General features: G+C 43.9%; 1 protein-coding gene across 2 annotated transcripts in view; it reads right to left on the minus strand.

Annotated features, from left to right (window-relative positions):
- The window catches only part of ZDHHC7 (zDHHC palmitoyltransferase 7), a 335,738-nt gene that overhangs the window by 32,976 nt on the left and 281,305 nt on the right, over window positions 1-21,457 (minus strand). For both annotated transcript variants that reach the window (XM_085637984.1, XM_085637985.1), the window contains one exon: window positions 2,402-2,532. In XM_085637984.1, the coding sequence (XP_085494110.1) occupies window positions 2,402-2,532 (131 nt within the window). The remainder of the gene's footprint in view (window positions 1-2,401; window positions 2,533-21,457) is intronic.

Consider the following 21,457-nt stretch of genomic DNA (forward strand, 5'->3'; position numbering starts at 1 on the left):
CACCATTCTCTACAACTTTGACAGTGTCTCCATGAGGTATAGTTTTCCTGAAGGAGGACATGCATGTCCACTTTGTGAAAGGTGGACGCAGTTGAATCACCTCGTAGTAGGCTGTGGCGTCATCTGGGGGCAATGCCCTTACAGAATAGTGCACCTTTACAGGATATTGATCCAAGTCTCGATCATCTGTGGGCGCTGCTTCAAATGGTACGTCATAAGGGTCGGCAGGGCCGAAAGGGAAGCCTTCCCAATAAGAGGATAAGGTGGATCCCTCTGGTGAGTGTGGAAGCAATGGAGGCGGTGAAGCAGGAGGTGTGGTGATAGGGGTGGATGAAGAAGAATTGGAACGTAGCGGAGAAAGCTAATTCCCTTATCCTTGCATTTTATTTTAGGCGTGGGAGCTGGCACCAACCATTTCTCAAAGGCCAGAGTCCTCTTGCGAGGAACAGTCTCTGAAAGTGCTGGAGAGAGCTTTGTTGAAATTTTCCTCATTTATGGTCGAAGACTGTCATCGATGAAATCCTGCGGGCAGATAGTGGCCTCGAAGGCTTCAGGCTCGACACAGGCCTCAGAATTGTGGTTGGCCTTGGTGTCAGAATAAAAAGTGTGTTCGGCTTCGAAGGTCCTTGAGGCTTATGGGGGATCTTACGGTTGAACGGCCGAACAGGGTTGCTGAAGTGACATCTGCTCCGAAGTCTTTAGTCCGACGACTACTGAGCCCCTGGTGGCCCTCTGGTTATCAGAGGACTCGATCCGGCACTCTCTGGGGCAGTGCCCTGCCTTTGCATGTAGCCTCCTGGAAGGCTTGGTGTGTGTGCGTGTCAATCATATTTACAACCCCTGTGGAGTTTGAAGGCCTGAGGATGTCAAGGTGAGGTAAGCTGAATCGCTTGACCTCTTGTTCATCTTCCTTCTGGTCTGAGTCAGAGGAAAATTATGCCTCTGGACTGGGTGATAACTGATGGGGTAGGATGCCTGATAAGCCAGCATCCTCACCTGTTTTGCGAAGATGTTGAGGGTGTTGTTGGAGGCTTGCTGCTGTATCTTTCAGATGGGCCAATCTTTTCTCTTGCCGATAGTGGAGGTGCTGCTTTGGGCAGAAGACAAGATAGGCCTGACATGCGGTGCTGTCGAGGTCAGGGGAAAGACAGACGTTATAAACCTTGTGGTGATGAGACTACGTATATTTGGAGTGGCTGTAGGGACAGTATTGGAATGGGGTTAGTTCCATCACCCTGAGTGCATTCTTTGCAGAGAAATTGTCAAAGATGAGGTTTGCAAGGCCCTAAAAAGGGCCCAAGGACCTAATGGTCAGGAGTCAATGGGTAAATCTGTCTCTGGATGTTGTGACCCAAGTGGAACGAAAATGCAGAGGGATTATTCCGGAAGTTTGGCTGCAAATTGCACCACCTGGGCCAGAGTGGAAGATGTGGAGAAAGTGTCAAAACTCGGAGCCTTAGTAGTACACGTCTAAACTCAATGATGGGGAAAAAAACAATCAAATATGGAATCGTGCCCATTAAGATTACCATCTAAAGGAGAAGTCACACTGCATTTCATATCTTGAATACCTTATTCTATCCACGTATATCAAGTACAGCAATTCATCAACTGTCATAAAACAGGCATTTCGCTGATTTATGTAGTGCTTCGGAAATAGGAGTTGGATTTAGGTGGGGATCATCCAACTACATAAAGTGTAGTGGGGAATATTAGAGGGATAATATGGTCCAAAAATTAGGTGTGCAAAAACAACAGTTGATGGACAGAATGCAGAACAATGTCATACATTCACCCCAGTACAGAGATCTGGGCCTAAATCCATAGTTTTTTTGCTCACCATGCCATTCCAGTTTGAACCCAGCCATATGCAAATTAGTCTTGACCCTGTGCCTCATGGGAACAGTCCAGCCCGAACTGCAAGCCAGGTCCTCCCTGGACTGGAAACAAGCATCCTAGGACCGGTTCTGGGGTTTCACCCCTCTTCAGCCAGGATAGCTTGATTCCAGTGGCATGGAGAGCACGGGACCCACGTCTGGGCATACCCTTCCCGCTCGGGGTGACAAATGCAAAAACAACAGTAGGTTTAACACAGATGTTTAGGTGTAGAAACATCCAAGACAGGTACATGCCCACAAAAAGAACCAGAATAACAAACCGTCATAACAAATAAGAAATTTGAAATAAAGAAAATCTGTGAAATGTCTTCGCAATAGAGTATGGTACTCTTTGCTTCGTCAAGATTTTGGCAATGGATATGTCAAAAAATATACAAGCATCTGATACATCAAAATAAGCATTTTTTTTATCCACTGCATCTCCAAACCAAAAACATTCAATAATGTTCCAAAGTCATACATTTAAGTTAATATTAAATCTAGCTAGTGGAAACGTTACCTACCGTTTCATCGTTGCATATGGAATGAAGCTGCGTGCCAAACATGACTGCTGTAAAAGTGAGAAACAGAAGACCCTCAAGGCACAGGAAGATCATCAGAATTACGGTCACAGGAGGGGAGAAATTACTGCACACTGTGAAGCAAAAACAATCATGAGTGACCATGCAATAAAACATGAAAAAAAACTGTAACCGAGGTCTGATGCAGAATTTGTTTTTAATGTGTACCATTTTGCAAATGTGAAAGCAGCCACTTTGAACGGGTAGACTTTAGGTTCATATTCTTTTTGGAGTCCATCACACATTATACTGATCGTAATATTTTTACACCTAGTAGTTATTAACTCACAAACGAAACAAAAAGCTAACTCCTGAAGCAAATGGAGTTCAACAATTGTACGGAATGATGAGAATCTGCTTGTAATTTCAGTCTGCAAAATCTATACTCTGCTCTACCGCATGCAGGAAGAGGAGGTGTAACAAAACTGAAAATAAAATTGCAATCAAAGTGATTAACATTAATGAGCTGTTTCTAGTGATCTTTATTTTAGTGAGACTGTGAACAAGACATGACAGCAAAGCTTCATAAGAGCCAACACCCATGGAAAGGGAAACAATACTTACCTGTAACAATTAGTTTGCAGGCTGCAATGCTGACGGTTCAACTGGTGTGCACACTCCAGCTGTCTAATGTTATGTTGGACACCTACATATTGTTTTTCTTCAAAGAGGAGGTTTTTTCTTACATGTATTTATGTCTACGGCTAACATTACATAAAGCATCACTGGTATAGACTGTAATGAGCCGCATAACAAGAAATAAATGTTTACAATTACCTCTCTTACAATAGTTCACAGCAGAAGCAATGATTTCAGCATGGTATAAGGCAAGGAGAAAGAGACAGCATACTAATGGGCTCACGTTACAGTATATATATATATATATATATATATATATATATATATATATATATATATATATATATATATATATATATATATATACACATATATATACACATACATTTACAAATCTCCACTTTGCCGGGGCCCCCAACTCTGCAGGGTGGGTTCAGGACAGGAACGGAGAATCCTGTTTAATTCAACACACGAAACAAGAAGAACCCACAGCTTCGGCATCCTTTCAGGGTGACAGCTTTATTGTGTCTGAAATACATGGCAGCTTAACAACTCTTTTACGTCCTTACGCGTTTCAGCGCCTCGATCACAGGTGAGTTGATTTTGAATCCGAGTGGTCACGTGGTCTTTCCTTTAGACCACCATTCCCAGAATGCATTAATATGCAAATTTCAACCTTGGCTCGACATAGTATCATTTTTGGCATTAGTATCCTTATATACATTGACAAAATATAAGGATACTAATGCCAAAAATGATACTATGTCGAGCCAAGGTTGAAATTTGCATATTAATGCATTCTGGGAATGGTGGTCTAAAGGAAAGACCACGTGACCACTCGGATTCAAAATCAATATATATATATATATATATATATATATATATATATATATATATATATATATATATATACATATACATATACATATACACACACACACACACACACACAAACACTGGCAGTCGCCAGTAGATTGTTATAGTTAGGACCGTGTTTCCAGAGGAAATCTGAAAATTCTATTTTGAATAACTTTGGCGCCGGTTGACGAATCCTCGCGAATTTTTCAAAATAGGTGGGGCGCTCCGCTCAGCTCCTACCCTGAAAGTCTCGGGGGGATTCGTGAAGCGGGGGCTGAGAAAAAAGGGGGGTCCCAAAACGCGTTTTCCCCATGCATTTTTCCATAGGGACCTTTAGTCCAAGGAACAGCCCGAACGGCTGAACAGAATTACTTGAAATTTGGCATAGAGGTAGTCCTCAGGTCAGGGATGTGCTTTTTGGATATCTGGAGTCAGTCTGTTTAGTAGTTCCTGAGAAAATTGCAGTTAAAAGTACATATATATCTATAAGCGCGCACCGTGCGCTTATAGTAAGCATACCGTACGCGCACGCTGCCGTGCGCAATTCTGATTGGCTGTTAGATGTCAGTAAACATTCGAATCGGTCGAAATCAGGAAGTGTCGGCCGCCATTTTGTCTCTCGCAGTCTGAGGCAGTGAAAAACAAAGGTGGAGAACGTGAAAAGGGGGCAGGGTGGACAGTTCCTGACCCCCTAGCCTTTGTCAGGGGGTCACTGAAGGACACTCCCAGGGTGAAAAAAACAAAAAAAATTTGCGAAAAAGCACGAGGTGCGTGCACCGTACGCGCACGGCACGCACAACGCATCGTGGGCGATCGGTGCGCGAAGCGCACCAAACGCTCACAGCGCGCGTACGGTGCGCGAAGCGCACCGAGCTCGCACGGTGCGCGCACCGTGAAAAACCTGAATAAAAAAATATTAATAAATACATAACTTAGCATTTAAAAAACCTTGCAAATTCACTTAAAAAACCATAGGTTTCACACATGTTATAGTTAGCTGGACATTTCCCTCGTAAAAAACCTATGAAATTCCCCCGTTATAGTTAGTGCAGGCAACTATAACTCACGCGAACGCAATCCTCTGCTGATGACGTCAGATATTACATCACTGATGACATATGTGTCTTTCTGAAAAATAAATATTTGTAATATATGTATAGCTAAAGATTAATGGAAGAAGACATGGGTAAATAAGTGTCTAAATACAGTGATGTAATATCTGACGTCATCAGCAGAGGATTGCGGTCGCGTGAGTTATAGTTGCCTGCACTAACTATAACGGGGGAATTTCATAGGTTTTTTACGAGGGAAATGTCCAGCTAACTACAACATGTGTGAAACCTATGGTTTTTTTAAGTGAATATATATATATACACATATATATATATATATATATATATATACACGCACACACATACATATATTTACACATACACGCGCACACACACATACATATATATATATATATATATACATATATATATATATACACACACACACACATATATATATATGCATGCATACACAGTAACTTCTATAGAGAACTTCAAAGTTCTAATCTTTCAGGAAACTTGGAAAATGTGTAATGAGGCCATTATTCAATCAATCAAACATTTGTAAAGCGCACTACATACCCGCGAGGGTCTCAAGGTGCTGGGGGGGGGGGGGGGGGGGGGGGGGAGGGGGCTATTGATTGGTTATCAAGAGTATGCCAATTTTTCATCCTGCTCGTCTGCCTATGGCCGAGCAAGCGGTGGTTTATATACCTATATGTCGTTGGACCTAGATACCAAGCATTATGAAAATTGATTTCTAACTAACTTGGCTATTATGTATTAAAAGAGATTTTGAAAAACAGATTATATTTTTTAATGTATATTTAAGTACAAAGAGATCAGACAAGATAACTCCGTTCACTGTCCTTTGGGAAATAATAAAAATCTTGGAACATCAATATCCTGCTACTAGTTTAATTATTTCAGGTGATTTTAATATGCATCTGCTTTCTAAGAACCGTGCTATTAAACAAAGTAGAGCTTTAATGCAGATGTGTTGTTTCCAGCTAAAAAAATACGATCTTATGCTGCTACAGGAGGTCACTCAAAATATTATTGTGAGCGCCCCAACATTCAAAGATTCGCGGCAACCCTCTACTATTGATCTACAAAGGATCTGGTATCAGGCTTCATAGGGTATCAAGTGGTTCCTAGAGTGGAAAGCGACCATAACCCCCAAACAATGACATTGTTGTTAACAGTTGACTATCTACCAAAGTCAAGATCCCTTGAATCTGGGCACCCAACAAAAACTGAGATCTTGGCCTACTTAGAACCTGCAATAGAAGTAGCACTTACTGAGAGCGGATATGGGAAACCAATGGTTGAAATTTGGCCCGACTCTGTTCTTCTTTGAACTGATTGCTTTTCGGTAAAAAAACAAATAGGGGATACCCTACAAGGCCTGCAAAAACTGGGTGGTATTCGCATAGCTTATATAAAAAAAAAAAGGCACTTAATAAAGCATCACAGGCTATCCCCAAACAACCAAACAGTGCTTTTAAATTCTCAAAATTGTGCTTACTGAAACACTTGAGAAGAATATATAAAAATGAGATATGGAAGGCAAAAAGAATATACCATGAAGAAAAATGGACAAAATTGCACTTTGCCAGTAAAACCAACAACTTGAACGCATTTTGGGGATTAATTCCCAATCTTGAATATGGCAGTAGGAGAGCTAAAAGTGCCAATCTCTCTGAATCAGGCTGGGCATCCTTCATTAATAAACTGTACGGGTCCTCGTCAATAAATGTTTCAGACATTATCATAGAACAACATATGCTAGCACCGCTGATCAACACATGCAGTGGGATGAAGGAAAATGAATATTATAATGAAGTCCAACCGTCAGTAACTGAGTCATTACAAGAGGAATCAGTTAAAAGGACCATACGCAGGATTAGATCAAATGGGGCACAGGGCCCCAATGGGATTCCCTAAGCTGTTTTTAAAGCGAAAATAGATCTCTGGTCAGAAATGATAACATCATTGTTTAATGACGCGGTAAAATCCTAAACGGTTCCAGACTCATGGCAAGGAAGCATAATACAGCCAATCTATAAAAGTGGCCCACCAGATAATCTAGCTAATTATCGGCTAATTGCCCTAACAGACAATGAGGCGAAAATCTTTGCTACAAGTCTGCTTAAGGAGTTGGAAGAATGGGCTGCGACAAGAGAAATCATACCATTTTCCAAACTGGTTTTCGTAGAGGTCAGTAAACGATCAGGAACTTGCTGTCTCTGATCTTGTTTGAGGGGAGAGCAAAGTATAACAAGCAAAAGTAACATGTCTATTTTGTAGACCACAAGGCTGCTTTTGATTCCATTCCCCGTAACTTACTTTGGGCAAAGCTTTCACCATGGGGTGTTCCCAAACAATTGTTAGACATGATTATATTGTTATACTCTAATACGTGGGTCCAGGTCAAATTGAGGGATGGCAGATGTACTACTGACTGCCTGAAAACCCACGGTGGTCTCAAACATGGATGTGTTTTAGCCCCATGTCTCTTTAAACTTTTTATGGCCAATCTACCATCTTATCCCCAAAATGTTAATGCTCATTCACTAAATTTTGCAGGACGTAACATAAAGTATTGACAGTGCGCAGATGATACTATATTGCTTAGCCATACCGTTATGGGCCTACAAAGATAATTACTATATTCTAGCCAATGGTCTACAAATGAATTAAAAAAACAAAAATCATGACGAAAGGATCGGCCAAATCAGAAATTAGGATATGGAATATTAATGGGTAGAAGATAGAAACAGTAAAACTCTAGAAGTATCTGGGCATCACGTTTGTTGACAGAATGGCTTTTAAACATCATTTTAACATTATAAAGGCTAAAGCCACCACACTTTCATTTGCTTTTAAAGTGCTGCAAGATAAGCTGTTATGTCCCTGCCATGAGCATTTACTTAAGGTAATAGAGTCAAAGCTGATTCCCCCTTTAGCTTATGGGTCAGTATTTTTTCAAGGTAAAGATTCCAAAATCCTTGATAATCTACAAACAAAAAAATTGTAATCAATTTTTAGGGTACCAAGAAACATTGGGCATGCTAACGTTAGATTAGAATTTGGTTTGAAAACACAAAAATTAGTGAGACAATCTGCATTTTTTAAATGCTTATTTTCGCTTTTTCTGTCTGATCCCGGCACTCTTGCTAATCACTCCTGGCAGGAAGTAATGAGTATGCAAGTGATTGGAGATCTTATCTAATGGAGAGCCTAAACCCTTTAGACCCAGCCCTTTGAACACATGGATGGAAATAAATCTGTGTTTAGACCGATATTAAATCAACCGGCAAATTTCTTATCAACCATATTGGATAAGGAGGAGTTTGCAAATAATAAGCATGCCTGGTCGGTATATTAATTCATTTAATAAAATAGAGCCACAACCATAATAATGTGGAAATTATAGTTTTTCCGGAAGCTTTTTTTAACTAGTATATAGAGAAGCGTTGTCTTAATAATGAAAGAAATATAACATAACATGTGAACTGTAGAATGCCATTCTAATGTTGGACTTTTGTGATAGCAATGATTCGGTATGATACGTTATCCCTAAATCATCTCAACAGTAGTAATATATTATTCTGTATTTGATGATTGAAGAAATTACCACTGCTCTTATTAAATATATATATTAAATATATATATTAAATATATATATATATATATACAGCCTGAGCGTCTCATCAACAAACAGGCACCAACTCCGTGATTAATTCTGGCACAGAAAACGATTTATTTCAAACCTTGGTCAGACGCGTTTCGGCAGCAAAACCGCCTTGAGATATAGAGATATATATATATATATATATATATATATATATAATAACCTACGATTCATGTACCCACATTAGTTGGGTGGGTCATATCCTGGCATTGGAGGATAAATAATCTGCTTGTTTCAAACGTACATGATGTGTCATGCAATAGTGCTGATAATGTTTTGCTTGCATAGATTGACCACCAAACATGTAGTGGAGGGGTTAAGAAAACTTCGCCAGCCTTAAGCGGGCCTCCAGCAGCGCTGAGTTATAAGTTTGTGTTTGTCAGATGGGGTTGTAGGTGGATATATGGAGTTCTCACCCAGGGCCCTCGACAGAAGAATAGTAGAATCTGCTGGGAGTTTAAATCCCGTGATCGACTCCACAATCTGAATCACTTCTTCCCAAAAGATACAAACCTTTGGGGAGGTCCACCACATGTTTACCATGTCCCCCCTCTCTGCAAAACCTCTCCAGCAGAGGTTAGAGCCACCATTTATTGCTTTCATTAGAGCTGGGGTGAGGTATCATCTAGTGAGATGTTTGTATGCATTTTGTATTTTGTTCTTAACACACTGAGGACTTCACTGCTCAAGTCCACACTGTTACCCAAGAGTTGTCTAAAATCTCTTTACACAGGTTCCTGCTCCAGGCTGTCGTACAGTAAGGGAGGTTGTTCACTGTGTGACTGATTTATTGCTGTGCACAGAAGGGAAGTCCCTTTTTTGGTTTTGTTATGGGATAAAGTTTGAAATCAACGTCTTATCTCTATTGGTCTTTTGAGTGGTCATCGATGCCCCTTATCCTATGTAACAATTGGGTCAATTTATATTTGTCATGTGGTTGGAGGTGGAATTGATCCATGCATGCTTCTCTGTCTACTGGTGCCCCTTCTTTGTAAAAATAAAATCTCCCACACGTAATGGTTCCCCTTAATTCCAGCATGCAAAGCCTGGGTCTAATTGGCAAGGCAAAAAGTGAGGGTTGTAATTAATTGGAGTAATTGGAGAAGGGAAGGAGGTCTTCTTCCAATTTCGTGACATTGTCTCCTAGCAGTCGCGATGTATGGTGGTAGCATGAAGTAGAGGATTTTGTTTTGGTCTGTGTTTACCAGGCAGCCAAAGTATATGGCATAAAGGAATCGGGCATAGTGTTTTTTCTACTTTAGCACTGAGAGTCATATGGGAGGTTTATTGCCAAGCTAGTGCCTGCCGCAGTTGAGCAGTTAACCTATAGCCAGCAATGTTAGTAGTCCCACAACCCCATCTGCGGGCTTCCTGAAAAGTGTGAGCCAGGACATACTGGGGGATTTATTGCTCCAAATAAAGTAAGAAGTTTATTTTGGATCGGTTTGAGTAATGGAGGTGTACATTCAAGTGGAGGTGTCTGAAGGACATCTAGTAGTCTGAGGAAGTTTATCTTGTTGCTGGTAACACGTTCCAGTCAGGAAATCTCCAGCTTCCATAGGTCCTTGAACGGTGAGAGGTTAGCCTCAGATACATTCTGTATCCTGCACTAGGGTGATTCCTAGATATTGGAGTGTGCGGTCATCCCAACAAAATCCAAAACCTTGTAGGTTTGACCTAGAGAGTCCCTTGGGATCGGAGACGCCCAACGCAGATGATTTGGCATAATTCACCTTAAATTCAGAGACCAAATCAAACAGTTTGAGTTCCAAAACCAAGGCTGGAATCAATGTGATTGGTTCTATTATAAAATAAAGCATATATCTAGCAAACAAAGCCAATTTATATTGCTTCAGGCCAAGACGGATGCCCCGGATTTTGGGTTTGGGCTTTATTTTTGTACTAAGTGTTCCATTGTGAGGGCGAATATAAGAAGGGGCAGCAACACCCATCTTGTTCCCCTCGTTAAAGAGTCAATTTATCAGATAATGCACCATTGACCTTTAAGTGTGATGAGGGGTGGACAAAGTGTGTCATAATATATTTGAGAATGTTAGGGCCCACACCCATCTTGGCAAGAATTTTTTTAATGAACTTTCAATTTACATTATTGAAGCCTTCTCAGCGTCTAGCGAGAGAAGGGTTATTTGTGTGTTGGGAATTTCTGTGCATTGATCAGGTTATATGCAATGTTATATGCCACTTGTCTGTGTTTGGTAACGCCCCATTGTTCCACAGATACTATTAGGGGTCAGGTTCTAGGTAATACTCAAAACCAGGATGGACGTGAAAATCAAAGTTTAGCAGGGCGTAAGAGGAGTAGGAAGTGTGGTCTTTCTACGGTTTTAGTAGTAAGGTTATGATAGATTCGGTCATCGTTGATCTAAGCTCTCTGGTTTGGAGAAAAGAATTGTAAAGCATTATAAGTGGAGGGGCCAATATGTTCATGTATGCTTTATAGAAGGATGCTGATAGCCCGTTGGGCCCTGCTCCTTGCTGGACATCCTACTTTGTCTGATGTTATTGGACCATCAATCAGCAAGAAGTCAAGATCTCTCGTGTTGAGGAAGACAAAGGACTCTAAATAACAGTTATGTTTAATTTGTAGCCAGAGTTTTGGCCAAATAAAATTGCTAGCCGTTCAATCTCTGCCAGTGCAAGGGCTGGGTCCGGGGGATTTCAGCTATAACATCCGCATACACTTGGACTTTAAACTGCTCCCATCCAAACGGCAACGGTTGAATACTTAAGCTATTCTCCAATAAATTCAAAAAAGGATTGATGTAAAGAGAAAATAATAAAAGAGAGCATGGACAGCCTTGTCTAGTCCCTCTTGATATTGACATTAAAATCAGATTCGAGCCCAAGCGCACATATTCGAGCCACAGGTGACTTATACATGATTCTAATTGCACTAACAAAGCCAGGTCCAAAGCCTAGCCAGCGCATAGCTGTCCATAAGAATTCCCAAGAGACACGGTCAAACGCCTTTTATTTTTTTAGCATCGAGTAGCACTACTCCACATGGAGCTTGCTGAAAAGTCTAGCAGGGTAACTACCCTGCTATTGTGGTTGACCGTACCTCTTCCTGGGATAAAACCATGTTGACGGGCAGAAACTAAGGAGGTAATCACTCGAGAGTCGTGTAGCTATAATATTTGAGTATATTTTCCCATCACGTTTTAAAAGCAAGATAGGTCAATACGAACCGGGTAGTGTGGGAGTCTTATCTTTCTTTTTCTTACGATATTAGCTACATCACAGGACGCTGGGGCATCCCCTTTTTGTGCTTCCTGAAACATAGTGAGCATATCTAATTTCAACTCCACCAAGAAGGTTTTAAAATTCTAGCTGGAGTTTATCTGGGCCGGCAGCCCTGCCTGCTGCTAAAGAATCGACAACCTCCACGAGCTCATCTAGCGTTATAGTCTTCTGCAAGTAACTCAGATCTTCTAGAATCAGAGTCCTTCTATATGGATCTTCAAAGAAGGGTTCACTTCTCTCATGGCCGCTTTGGTCCTCGGTATATAATTTTTCATAGAAAGCCCTAAAAACTTCTAGGATCTCTGCTGGTGTTTTGACTAATATCCCACCTGGATCTTCAACTGCAATAATTGCGCATCTGGCCTCCTTACATCTAATCTTTTTTTACCAAACATCTACCCGTTACCTCCCCATATTCATTGCATTCCCTTCTGAAAAGATGACTATTTGTTAGCGTTGTCCATAGTCCATTGCGCATTTATCCTGGCCTTACAGCAGGCTACCTCAGTTTGCATCTGAGTTATATCCAGATTTCCCTGCAGTGCTTGCATAAGGCTATACTCGGCCTTCTGAAGGTCCTCATATAAATCCTGTATTAATTGCCTTTGCTGTTTTTGAACATATAGGCCAAAACAGAGAATTTCCCCCGAAGCCCTGCTTTTAAAGTATCTCAGACTATAATGTGGGTGGTGGAGTTCCGATTAACAGAGAGAAATTGGTTCAGCCACTGCCGGATGTGACATATAAACTGTTCATTAAGCAGTAACTTCCTGTCAAATAAAAAGGACCCACAGGGTCTCACCAGACCATGCATTACAAGTTTTAACAGCAATGGATTATGATCTGATGTGACTCTGGGGAAAACCTGAATCTGCGCATCCACTAAGTGTGCTTTAGTGACAAAAAAAAAAATCTAATCTGGCGAGCTTTTGATGTGGACTTTAATAGCGTATGTACCCCGGATCTAGAGGTTTTAATTTGGGCCAGACATCAGCTAAACAATGATCATATACAAGTTGCTGCAAGGCCTTAAAAACCTTAGATTTTCGACCAATACATTTATCTCCAAACAGTATCAATGGGGATGGCCAGGAAGCCAGCTCTAAATTAAGATAATCTAATATTTGAGCTTCGTCAAAATTAGATCCGTACACAGAGTATATTGCGAATTTCCTATTGCCAGCTAAGCATTAAACTATCGCCCACCAGCCGTATTTGTCAGCAAGAACTCTACCAGTGGACTGAATGGTCGGTTTAGCGAGATGGCCACACCTCTTGTAGTAGAGCCTTGCATTGTACAAACTAGAAGCATATACCCCAAGTCAGATATCACCTTGTGTTCCCCCACGGTATATGTGTCTCTTGGAGGCTCACCACATCCGGACATATCCTTCTTATTTCCTGCACCACTCTTTGCCGTTTAGCCCTATTGTTGAGACCACATACATTAATGAGCAAATAGACAATCTATTCACCATCAGCCCACCTTAAATTGCTCTGACGGTAGACTCTTCCCCATCCAGTTAGACACTACATATATTTAGACACAATCCTTAACTACTGCTTGATCTACTTCATCTATTGGCTTATTTTTGACCCCCCACAGCCCCGCAGCAGTCCCACCCATCCCAGTACTGCCTCTGCAAGCGGAAGCCCCCCTTCAACCCCAATCATGATGGCAAATAGACCCGTAGGCCTTGAGTGATGGAGAGCCTCGCGACACCGGCCCCTCGTTCCCCCCGTTTGTCCCAAATTCACCTAATCCAATGTGTGTAATGAAGAAAGAAATAGAGCACAGCACAATGCCAAAAGAGAGAGAAAGGAGGAGAGCACCTCCAGAAAAAGCAGAGGAAAATACAGCCCCAGACAGCAATAACACAACCAACCTAATCTTACACTACCTATACCCCCGAACTTGTTTAATATTAATCACTTTCCTAAGACTTAATGCCCTGTAGAAATTATTTGGCCTTAGCCTTGGAAGGGAAAAATTGGGTTTTATCTTTATATATGATCTTAGGTTTGGCAGGGTTGAGAAGAAAAGCATGAGCTCCTTTGCTCTGGAATGGAGTAATCAGCTGTCGAAGCTGCCACCTTTTTTTCGACAGTCGTGTAGCAATAATCTGACCGAACAAAAAACGCGAACCCTTTCCCCCTTTTCTTCCTATCTGGCCATGCCAGATTGTACAGGGCCTGTCTAGACAAAAAAATTGGACAGACAGATCAGGACCGCTCTGGGAGTGGATAGATCCTGAGCGAGTGTTCTACCGGAACCGTTGTTCCAGGTCCACTGCGTAAGTTCAGGGAAGGCTTCTGCAAAATGTTCAACAATTGATTTCCAGGGATCAGAGCCTTCTGCACCCTCCGGTAGGCCAAGGACTCTTAGATTGTTGCCAGGGAGGCGATTTTCCATGAGCTCAAGCTTCCATGCCATATCGTTCTTCTGGAGTGCTAGAGTATCAGAGGTGGCTTTCTGAGCAATCATCTCATCCTCTAGTGTGGAAATTCTGTTATCCGCTTTGGATATCCTTTCGGCAAATTACAAGCAAGATTTAGCCACTCTGCATAGTGAGTTTTGAAGCTTGCGGCAGGCACCTTGTGTTTTTTTACTTTCCACACGGGTTTTGTCTCTGTGTGTCATTATGATCTCGTATATAACAGAGAGGGAGATATCTTCCTGGTGTTCTGATGGTTTACGCAGAGCTTAACTCGTCGTATCCCCTGGGTCTGTTCCTAGATTGGAAGAGAAGGAATAGTCCCATGCAAGTGCAGCAGTTGAATCCCCTTGCTCCCCGGGGTCAGATGTTGTTATCTTTTTCCAGACAGTGCCAGTACCAGAAGCCACAGTTAGATTTTCTGGCCCCTCCTCATACAGTTGTATGCTGCTAATCTCCCTCAATGGACTATTTGGTGACCCCTCCACCACCCCTCTCCCCGAGAATAGATCTGGTATTTGCAATGACTCGTCGTCCGAAGAGTTGGAGGGGTCTGATAAGGAAAAAAAGTGCTCACAAGCCTCTACCTCAGCCTGGTCCATAGGGTTAGTATCTTTCCCATCCATTGAATGAAACTCGCCCCATCTGTCTTGGTGGTCTCCGCAGTGGGGCTAGCGGCTGTTAATTTATGGACTTTCTTCCCTTGTGCTTTCTGTACCCGGTGTGTTTGCCCCACAAGCAGACCAGTCTCCCCTGTGGTTAGCACTGAAGGACTAATAGTAGTAGATTCCTGCCCCAGTGCCATCTCCTGCCCAACATCACTGTTGGATGCACATTAACATCCACATCGAGGTCAAAGTCACCCGGGTTATCGAGGCTCACCTCATCCTGCAGGGCAGCCTCTTCCAGCAGCTGTCCCTCCGGTTTAGCGCTCTTTCCTTTCCTATAAGGGAGTAAGATTGCTGGAGAGATTTTCTTTGCCGACTCGGCAATCCGATTTTTTCATGACCCAGCCCATTCTCACCTGTAGCTGCCGCTCCAGGTCGTTGTTTTTTCTGTTTCTGTTCCGGGCTTTTTCCTAACCCAGAAGAGTCTCTAGCTGGGGGCGTCTTGGCCCCTCGGAGGTTCTTCGGCGACATGCTGTTGGAACACGATGAGTTTCAGCCAGGAGCGAGCTAAAACCTCGTAGGAGGCTCAGCGCCAGCCGGGTAAGCGGGACCACACACCACTGGAATATATGTATGTACCACAGCATTCCTTACTCAATCAAGGGGGAGAGTCAAGTGTTATCTTCTATTCATTAAGGTTGGCTGAGGTAGCAGAACCAAAGCATTCCGCAGTGCTCAGATGAGGGGGGGGGGGGGAGGGGGGGTGATCAGTTGCGAGTACTCACTTGGCCGACAAGGCAGCCGCCATCTTGCCCCACAGTGTCATTTTCCTTAACAGGCTGCAATAGCTTTGGCCTATCTGGGAAAGCTATTTGAGATCCAGGCAACACCAAGATAGACCTTTTGTGAGCTGGACTCTCTATCCCATGACAGGATTACAATATTGGATTTAAAATTTCTAGGGTATGTTACTAGGAGATCCTGATCAGCACCCAAAATTATCCAAACCTGTGCTGTTTAGAAGCACAAGCACAACATACACAGTAATGTAATAAACTTATCAGGTTTGAGCAGGTCGTCCAGTACCGAATGAGTTCAGGTCTTTAGAACAGATGTATTATGACTAAGATGCTTGGAGTTGCTTGAGCCTGGAGTTATTACCTCCTGAATAGACAGCTGAATACCCCAGAGGGGAGAGGCAACCATCACACCTGTAGCAATAAGAAATGCAAAAACAAGTTTCACACCTGGCCCTAAATCCCTAAAGCAATGGATTGGATCCTGCCACAAGTCCATGGTCTTTTGATATGGACAGAAGACTGGTCGTTGGTGACCTCAGCTGAATTCCCTTGCAGAATAAATGGGATGTGATCAGGTAAAACGTTTCCAAGCAGTATATGTAAGATTTGTGAGGATGAACTGCTGAGACTAAGTCCTACTCTGAAGCCAATATTTATTAGTACATAGAGAAGACAATTCTTTTAGACCAATCAACATGAAAAAGTTACACCTTCAGGAAGGGAAGGCAGCATAAACAGAGTAAACACCTCAGAACAGGTCAAGCATTAAGAGAAGCTCTTCCATTGGTATTGGTGGTAGGAGGAAAACACGAACTAGGCTGGGATGGTTGACGCAGAACGGCAAAAGGATGATCCTGCATTTTAGGGGAGTATTTTGCGCTGGTGCCAGTTTCTACATTTAAAGAGCATCTTTTGCCAGTCCGACCTGTCATGCAGACATTGACAATTAAATGTGGAGGGAGGGAGAGCAAGACGAGAAAGGTCGTTACACTCTTATTCAAATCACCACAGAATTTTAGCCCACAATACTACCACTCCCCATCGGTCTCTTGTAGTACTCTGCATCAATACCAACTTATTTACCTACCCACGCCAGTATATGTTGGGAAATGCTGTATTTTCTCCCTGCCCTGTCATACACATATATGCTGAAAGTAGATGTCTAACTTCATTGAGGGAGACTGATTGGTGCAATAGTAATATAAATGAAATAATGAATAGAGGGAAGTCAATTAGAAGTAATTGGCCATCAGCTGACTCATTCTGTCCAGGTCAGAGGTGTTCAAATGAAGAATATGCCAAAGAGTAACCACAACTACGATGAGCTGCATCAATACTTAGGTATTGATCTGAAAATTCTTATTAGCTATTATGATGTTGAGCAACAATTCATTACTTTGAGGTAAGCCTTATAAAGGTATAGTATGCTTGTTTAAAGATGGCAACGAGCACAACAAATGTTTTGAATTACAAAATAGTTTTGGCTCAATCTCTCCTCGTTTATGCTTTACTAGACACAGCATGTTACTAAGTGGCAGCAGTTTTATGTCCATCGTATACGTTTCCCAAATGTAATGACACCGTAGCACACCTGCTTCTTTGGGGATTTCAATACCAAAACATATAGGGCCTCATGTAGGTAAATAAATTTTACCGGTTCTTAAATACCGAGCCGTACCGAATCGGTAAATTAGAATCGGTAAGTTATATGTAGGTAAAAATTCGGTAACAGTTACCGATTCGGTAACATTCGGTAAATACGAATCGGAATTCACCGATTCGGTAAATACCGAGGTGATAATTACCGAATCGGAAAATACCGAGGTGGTATCTACCGATTCGGAAAATACCGAGGTGGTATCTACCGAATCGGAAAATACCGAATCGGTATGTACGGATTCGGTAAATAACATCACATGACTTGACGAAACAGCTAATCCTGTGCAACGACAGCCCACCCAACCAGGAACTGCCCACACCCAGGCAGGTGTACACAATTAGCCGACGTGGCCACACCCAGGCAGGTGTACATAATTAGCCGACCCTGGAGAGGCTTGGAGTGCAGAGGAGAGGCAGGGAGCAGTTGCATGTGCGAGCGGGAAACGAACAGCATGTCCAGCCAGAGAACACAGAAAGACGGAGGGGAAAGGAGGAGGAAGCTCAAATTCAGCCCCAAGGAACTCCAGGTGCTGGTGGAGGAGGTGGTGAAGCAGCACCAGAAGCTGTTTGGGAGGCAATCCCTGCAAGTGCCTGAGGCCGAAAAGCGCAACATATGGCTGGCCATCCAGGCGCAGGTCAATGCTGTGGGAGTGACCCACAGGGACATTGAGGTCCTCAAAAAGCGCTGGTATGACCTGAGGATTGTGACCAAGAGGAAGATGGGCGACATCCAGAAGGAGGCCAGCCAGACCGGAGGTGGAACCAACAGGGCACCTGCCCTCACCGAACTGGAGGAGCTGGTGGCGGCCACAATCGAGCAAGAGAGCGTCGTGGGTCTTGGGGACGCCGACAGCTCTGCCAGAGCCGCAACACACCAAGGTAAGACGAAAGCACAGCAATGTAGCCTCCCCTACCCCTATCCCACATCCCCCATTGTGAAACGAGAATCACACTGCAGTCCACACGTGTCAGTGCAGACAGGCAATGCATTCCGGGAGATGTAGTCAGGGCAACACTAACCATGACGTAAATGTCACAGGGCAACAAGGCATGTCACGCACTCGAGGCACAAGGAGACAGAGGACAGATTGGAATGTGAAATGATTTATTGTGACGCTTGCAATGCAGCCCTTCGGGGACACTGAGCCAATGTTGTTTTTCTGTCCACAGATGTGACATCATGCAGTACAGGGCATGCTGCAGGGGAGACGGCACACCGGCCACAAAAATCACCTCTAGCCAGCACGAGTTCAGACCAGGGAGCAGGCCCACTGGCAGCCGAACCACCAACACAGCCAGCCTCGCCGCACACAGAGCCAGCATCACCTCACCGAGAGCCAGCATCACCACAACCACAGCCAGCATCGCCACTCATGTTCGAATCACCGGCCACATCTCCGCTTGCAGGTGTGAGAATGAGGAGGCGTCCAGCAGCCAGGCTACGAGCCTTCGACACCTCGTCAGACGACAGCATGGGCCCAGAAGACCGCACCGGGCACCAGGAAGGGAGCCATCCCACTGTGCCCCACACCTCACAGGCAGCACAGACGGGAGCAAGAGGGCGCCGCAGGTCGCGTGTCCAGAGTCCACCAGCACCCACTGACGGCCATGGTGTCTTCCTGGGGCTCGAGGGCCAAATGTTGAAGCAACAGCGCCTGCAATCAAAGGCAGTTATGTCAGTCCAGAGGCACATGCGGGTGATGAAGACAAGCTTAGTCAACATGGACACAAACATTGGCGGCATGGCTGCGGGCATTCGGGACATGTCCCAGTCAATCCAGCAGTTGTGCAGCAAATTAGATGCTGACATCGAAGCACGGCGCCGGGAACGCCAGAGAAGGGACACTACCAGCAGGGCACTCAACCGTCTGGCAACTGCGACTTCCCTACTTTGCCGGCGCTCTGTGACGATGCAGGAGGGCCTAACACAGTGCTGCAGCGACCTGTCTCGGGGGATGGTGCAGGTGACAAGTGCACTAGGGGTGCTATTGACTAGTCAGGCGTCGACAACTGCTGCAGGGGATGCTGCGGAGAGCATCGACACCAGCAGCAGCATCACACCCCCCGTCCCCGAAGCACGCAGGAGCAGCAGGCGGCTGGGGGTTGGCCCTAGTGAGGATGCACAGGCCGTGCAATCCACCACTGCAGCGCGTATGCGCAAACATTGATGTGGCCCTGCTTAGCCACTTCCCATTGGGTGACGTAACCCTGGACATACTCCTTGTATAGATGGTATATTGCCAGATTGGCCTGTTCATGTGTTCATGGCGTGGTGCCACATTAAACTACGTCATGACTTCTCACAACTCGCTGTGTCCCCTCACTTACTCAGAAATAGTTGCATGTGATCTCTGCCCGTCTCTCTCTCCCATCGATTGCAGTTGGCACTCTAGCTGCGCTGCCCTCTGGCTGGCCTGACTCATCCTCGTTGTCCTCAAAATATGTTAGTTCCACATCTGTACCTTTTTTCGTGGCAAGGTTGTGCAGCATTGCACAAGTGGCAATAATCTTGCAGCAGGTGATGGGTTTGTACTGGCGTGCGCCTCCGCTCTTGTGGAGGCAGCGGAACCTGCTCTTCAGTAGTCCAAACGTGCGCTCCACCACATTGCGTGTTGTTTTGTGGGCCACGTTGTATCGTCTCTCACTCTGGGTTGCTGGGTGTAGGTAGGGAGTGAGGATGAATGAACGGCATGCATATGCACTGTCGCCTGGATGAGTAAAAGGGAACCATCAGTTACATGCCTCTATACACTCTGATTTGCAGGTTTCAAGGGGCGTCACTGTTACTTACCCAGCAGGTATCCCTCTCCGAATTCGCCGGCACTCAGTCGTGTGTAGATCCCACTATTCTGGAAGATGTAAGAGTCGTGGGTGCTCCCAGGAAACTTTGCAACAATATCTGTGATGATGTTCCCTGCATCACAGATCACCTGCACATTGATGGAGTGGGTGGACTTCCTGTTCCTGTAGATGTGCTCTGTATCAGCTGGTGGACAGATTGGGATGTGTGTACCATCAATACAGCCGATGACATGGGGGAACTGTGCCATGTGATAAAAGTCTGTTTTTGTTTTCTGCAGTGCAGCCTGTGTGTTTGGGAAGCTTATGTAGTGGTGCATTCTCTGCATCATGGCATCCAGGAACTTCCTGAAGAAACGGGACAGGCAACTCTGGGATACACCACCCACCGCAGCTATCACCACCTGATAACTGCCGGATGCCAGTAGATGTAGGCTGCAGAGCACCTGCACATGTGGTGGTATGGCGTGCGCCCTTCTTGTTGGCTGGTCCAGGAGTGGGTGCAGGTCCCTTATCAGGTCCATGATGGTTTCGGGGTGTAGCCTGTACCTCTCATGTATCTCTGCATCAGTCAGCTGTAATAGTGTGATGCGCTGTCTGTAGATTTGTTCCTCCCGTCGCCACACCCTCAGTCCTGCTGCCTGTAGACGTAGGCGCCTTGCAATGACGTACATGGCGGCCATGTTGTCCACGCTGTTGCATTTTGGGATTGCTTATGTGCATTGTTGATGGTTACCACCTGCTTTCAATCCGTGTTAATTACCGACTCTTATTTACCGATTTTCCTGGATTTCTTAATTACCGACTGCTCCTACATGTCATTTTAAATTTTTACCACTTCATATTTACCACTTCATATTTACCGATTCGTTAATTATGTATTCGGTAAATATGAATCGGTATTTTAGAATTCGGTAACTATGAATCGGTATTTACCGCCTCATATTTACCGAAAAGTGGTTTTTGGACTCCTACATCTCACTTGTCTGAATACCGGTCGGTAACGGCATATTTACCGAAAATCGGCCGTTACCGACCGGTATTTCGCTACCTACATGAGGCCCATAATGTTTAAAAAGGTGGAAGATTTACCTGTATTTATTTGTGTCTAATATGGAGATGGGTACAACAGTGACAGTATGGCAATAATTATGATAGTAGGGAGAATAACGTGACAGCCAGAAGAAAAGTAGTGTTCCTAATTAAAGAATGGCAAAATAAAAACATAATAAACCTAACAGGCGAAAG

This window comes from Triturus cristatus, chromosome 12, assembly GCF_964204655.1.
Source record: "Triturus cristatus chromosome 12, aTriCri1.1, whole genome shotgun sequence".
Classification (NCBI taxonomy): domain Eukaryota; kingdom Metazoa; phylum Chordata; class Amphibia; order Caudata; family Salamandridae; genus Triturus; species Triturus cristatus.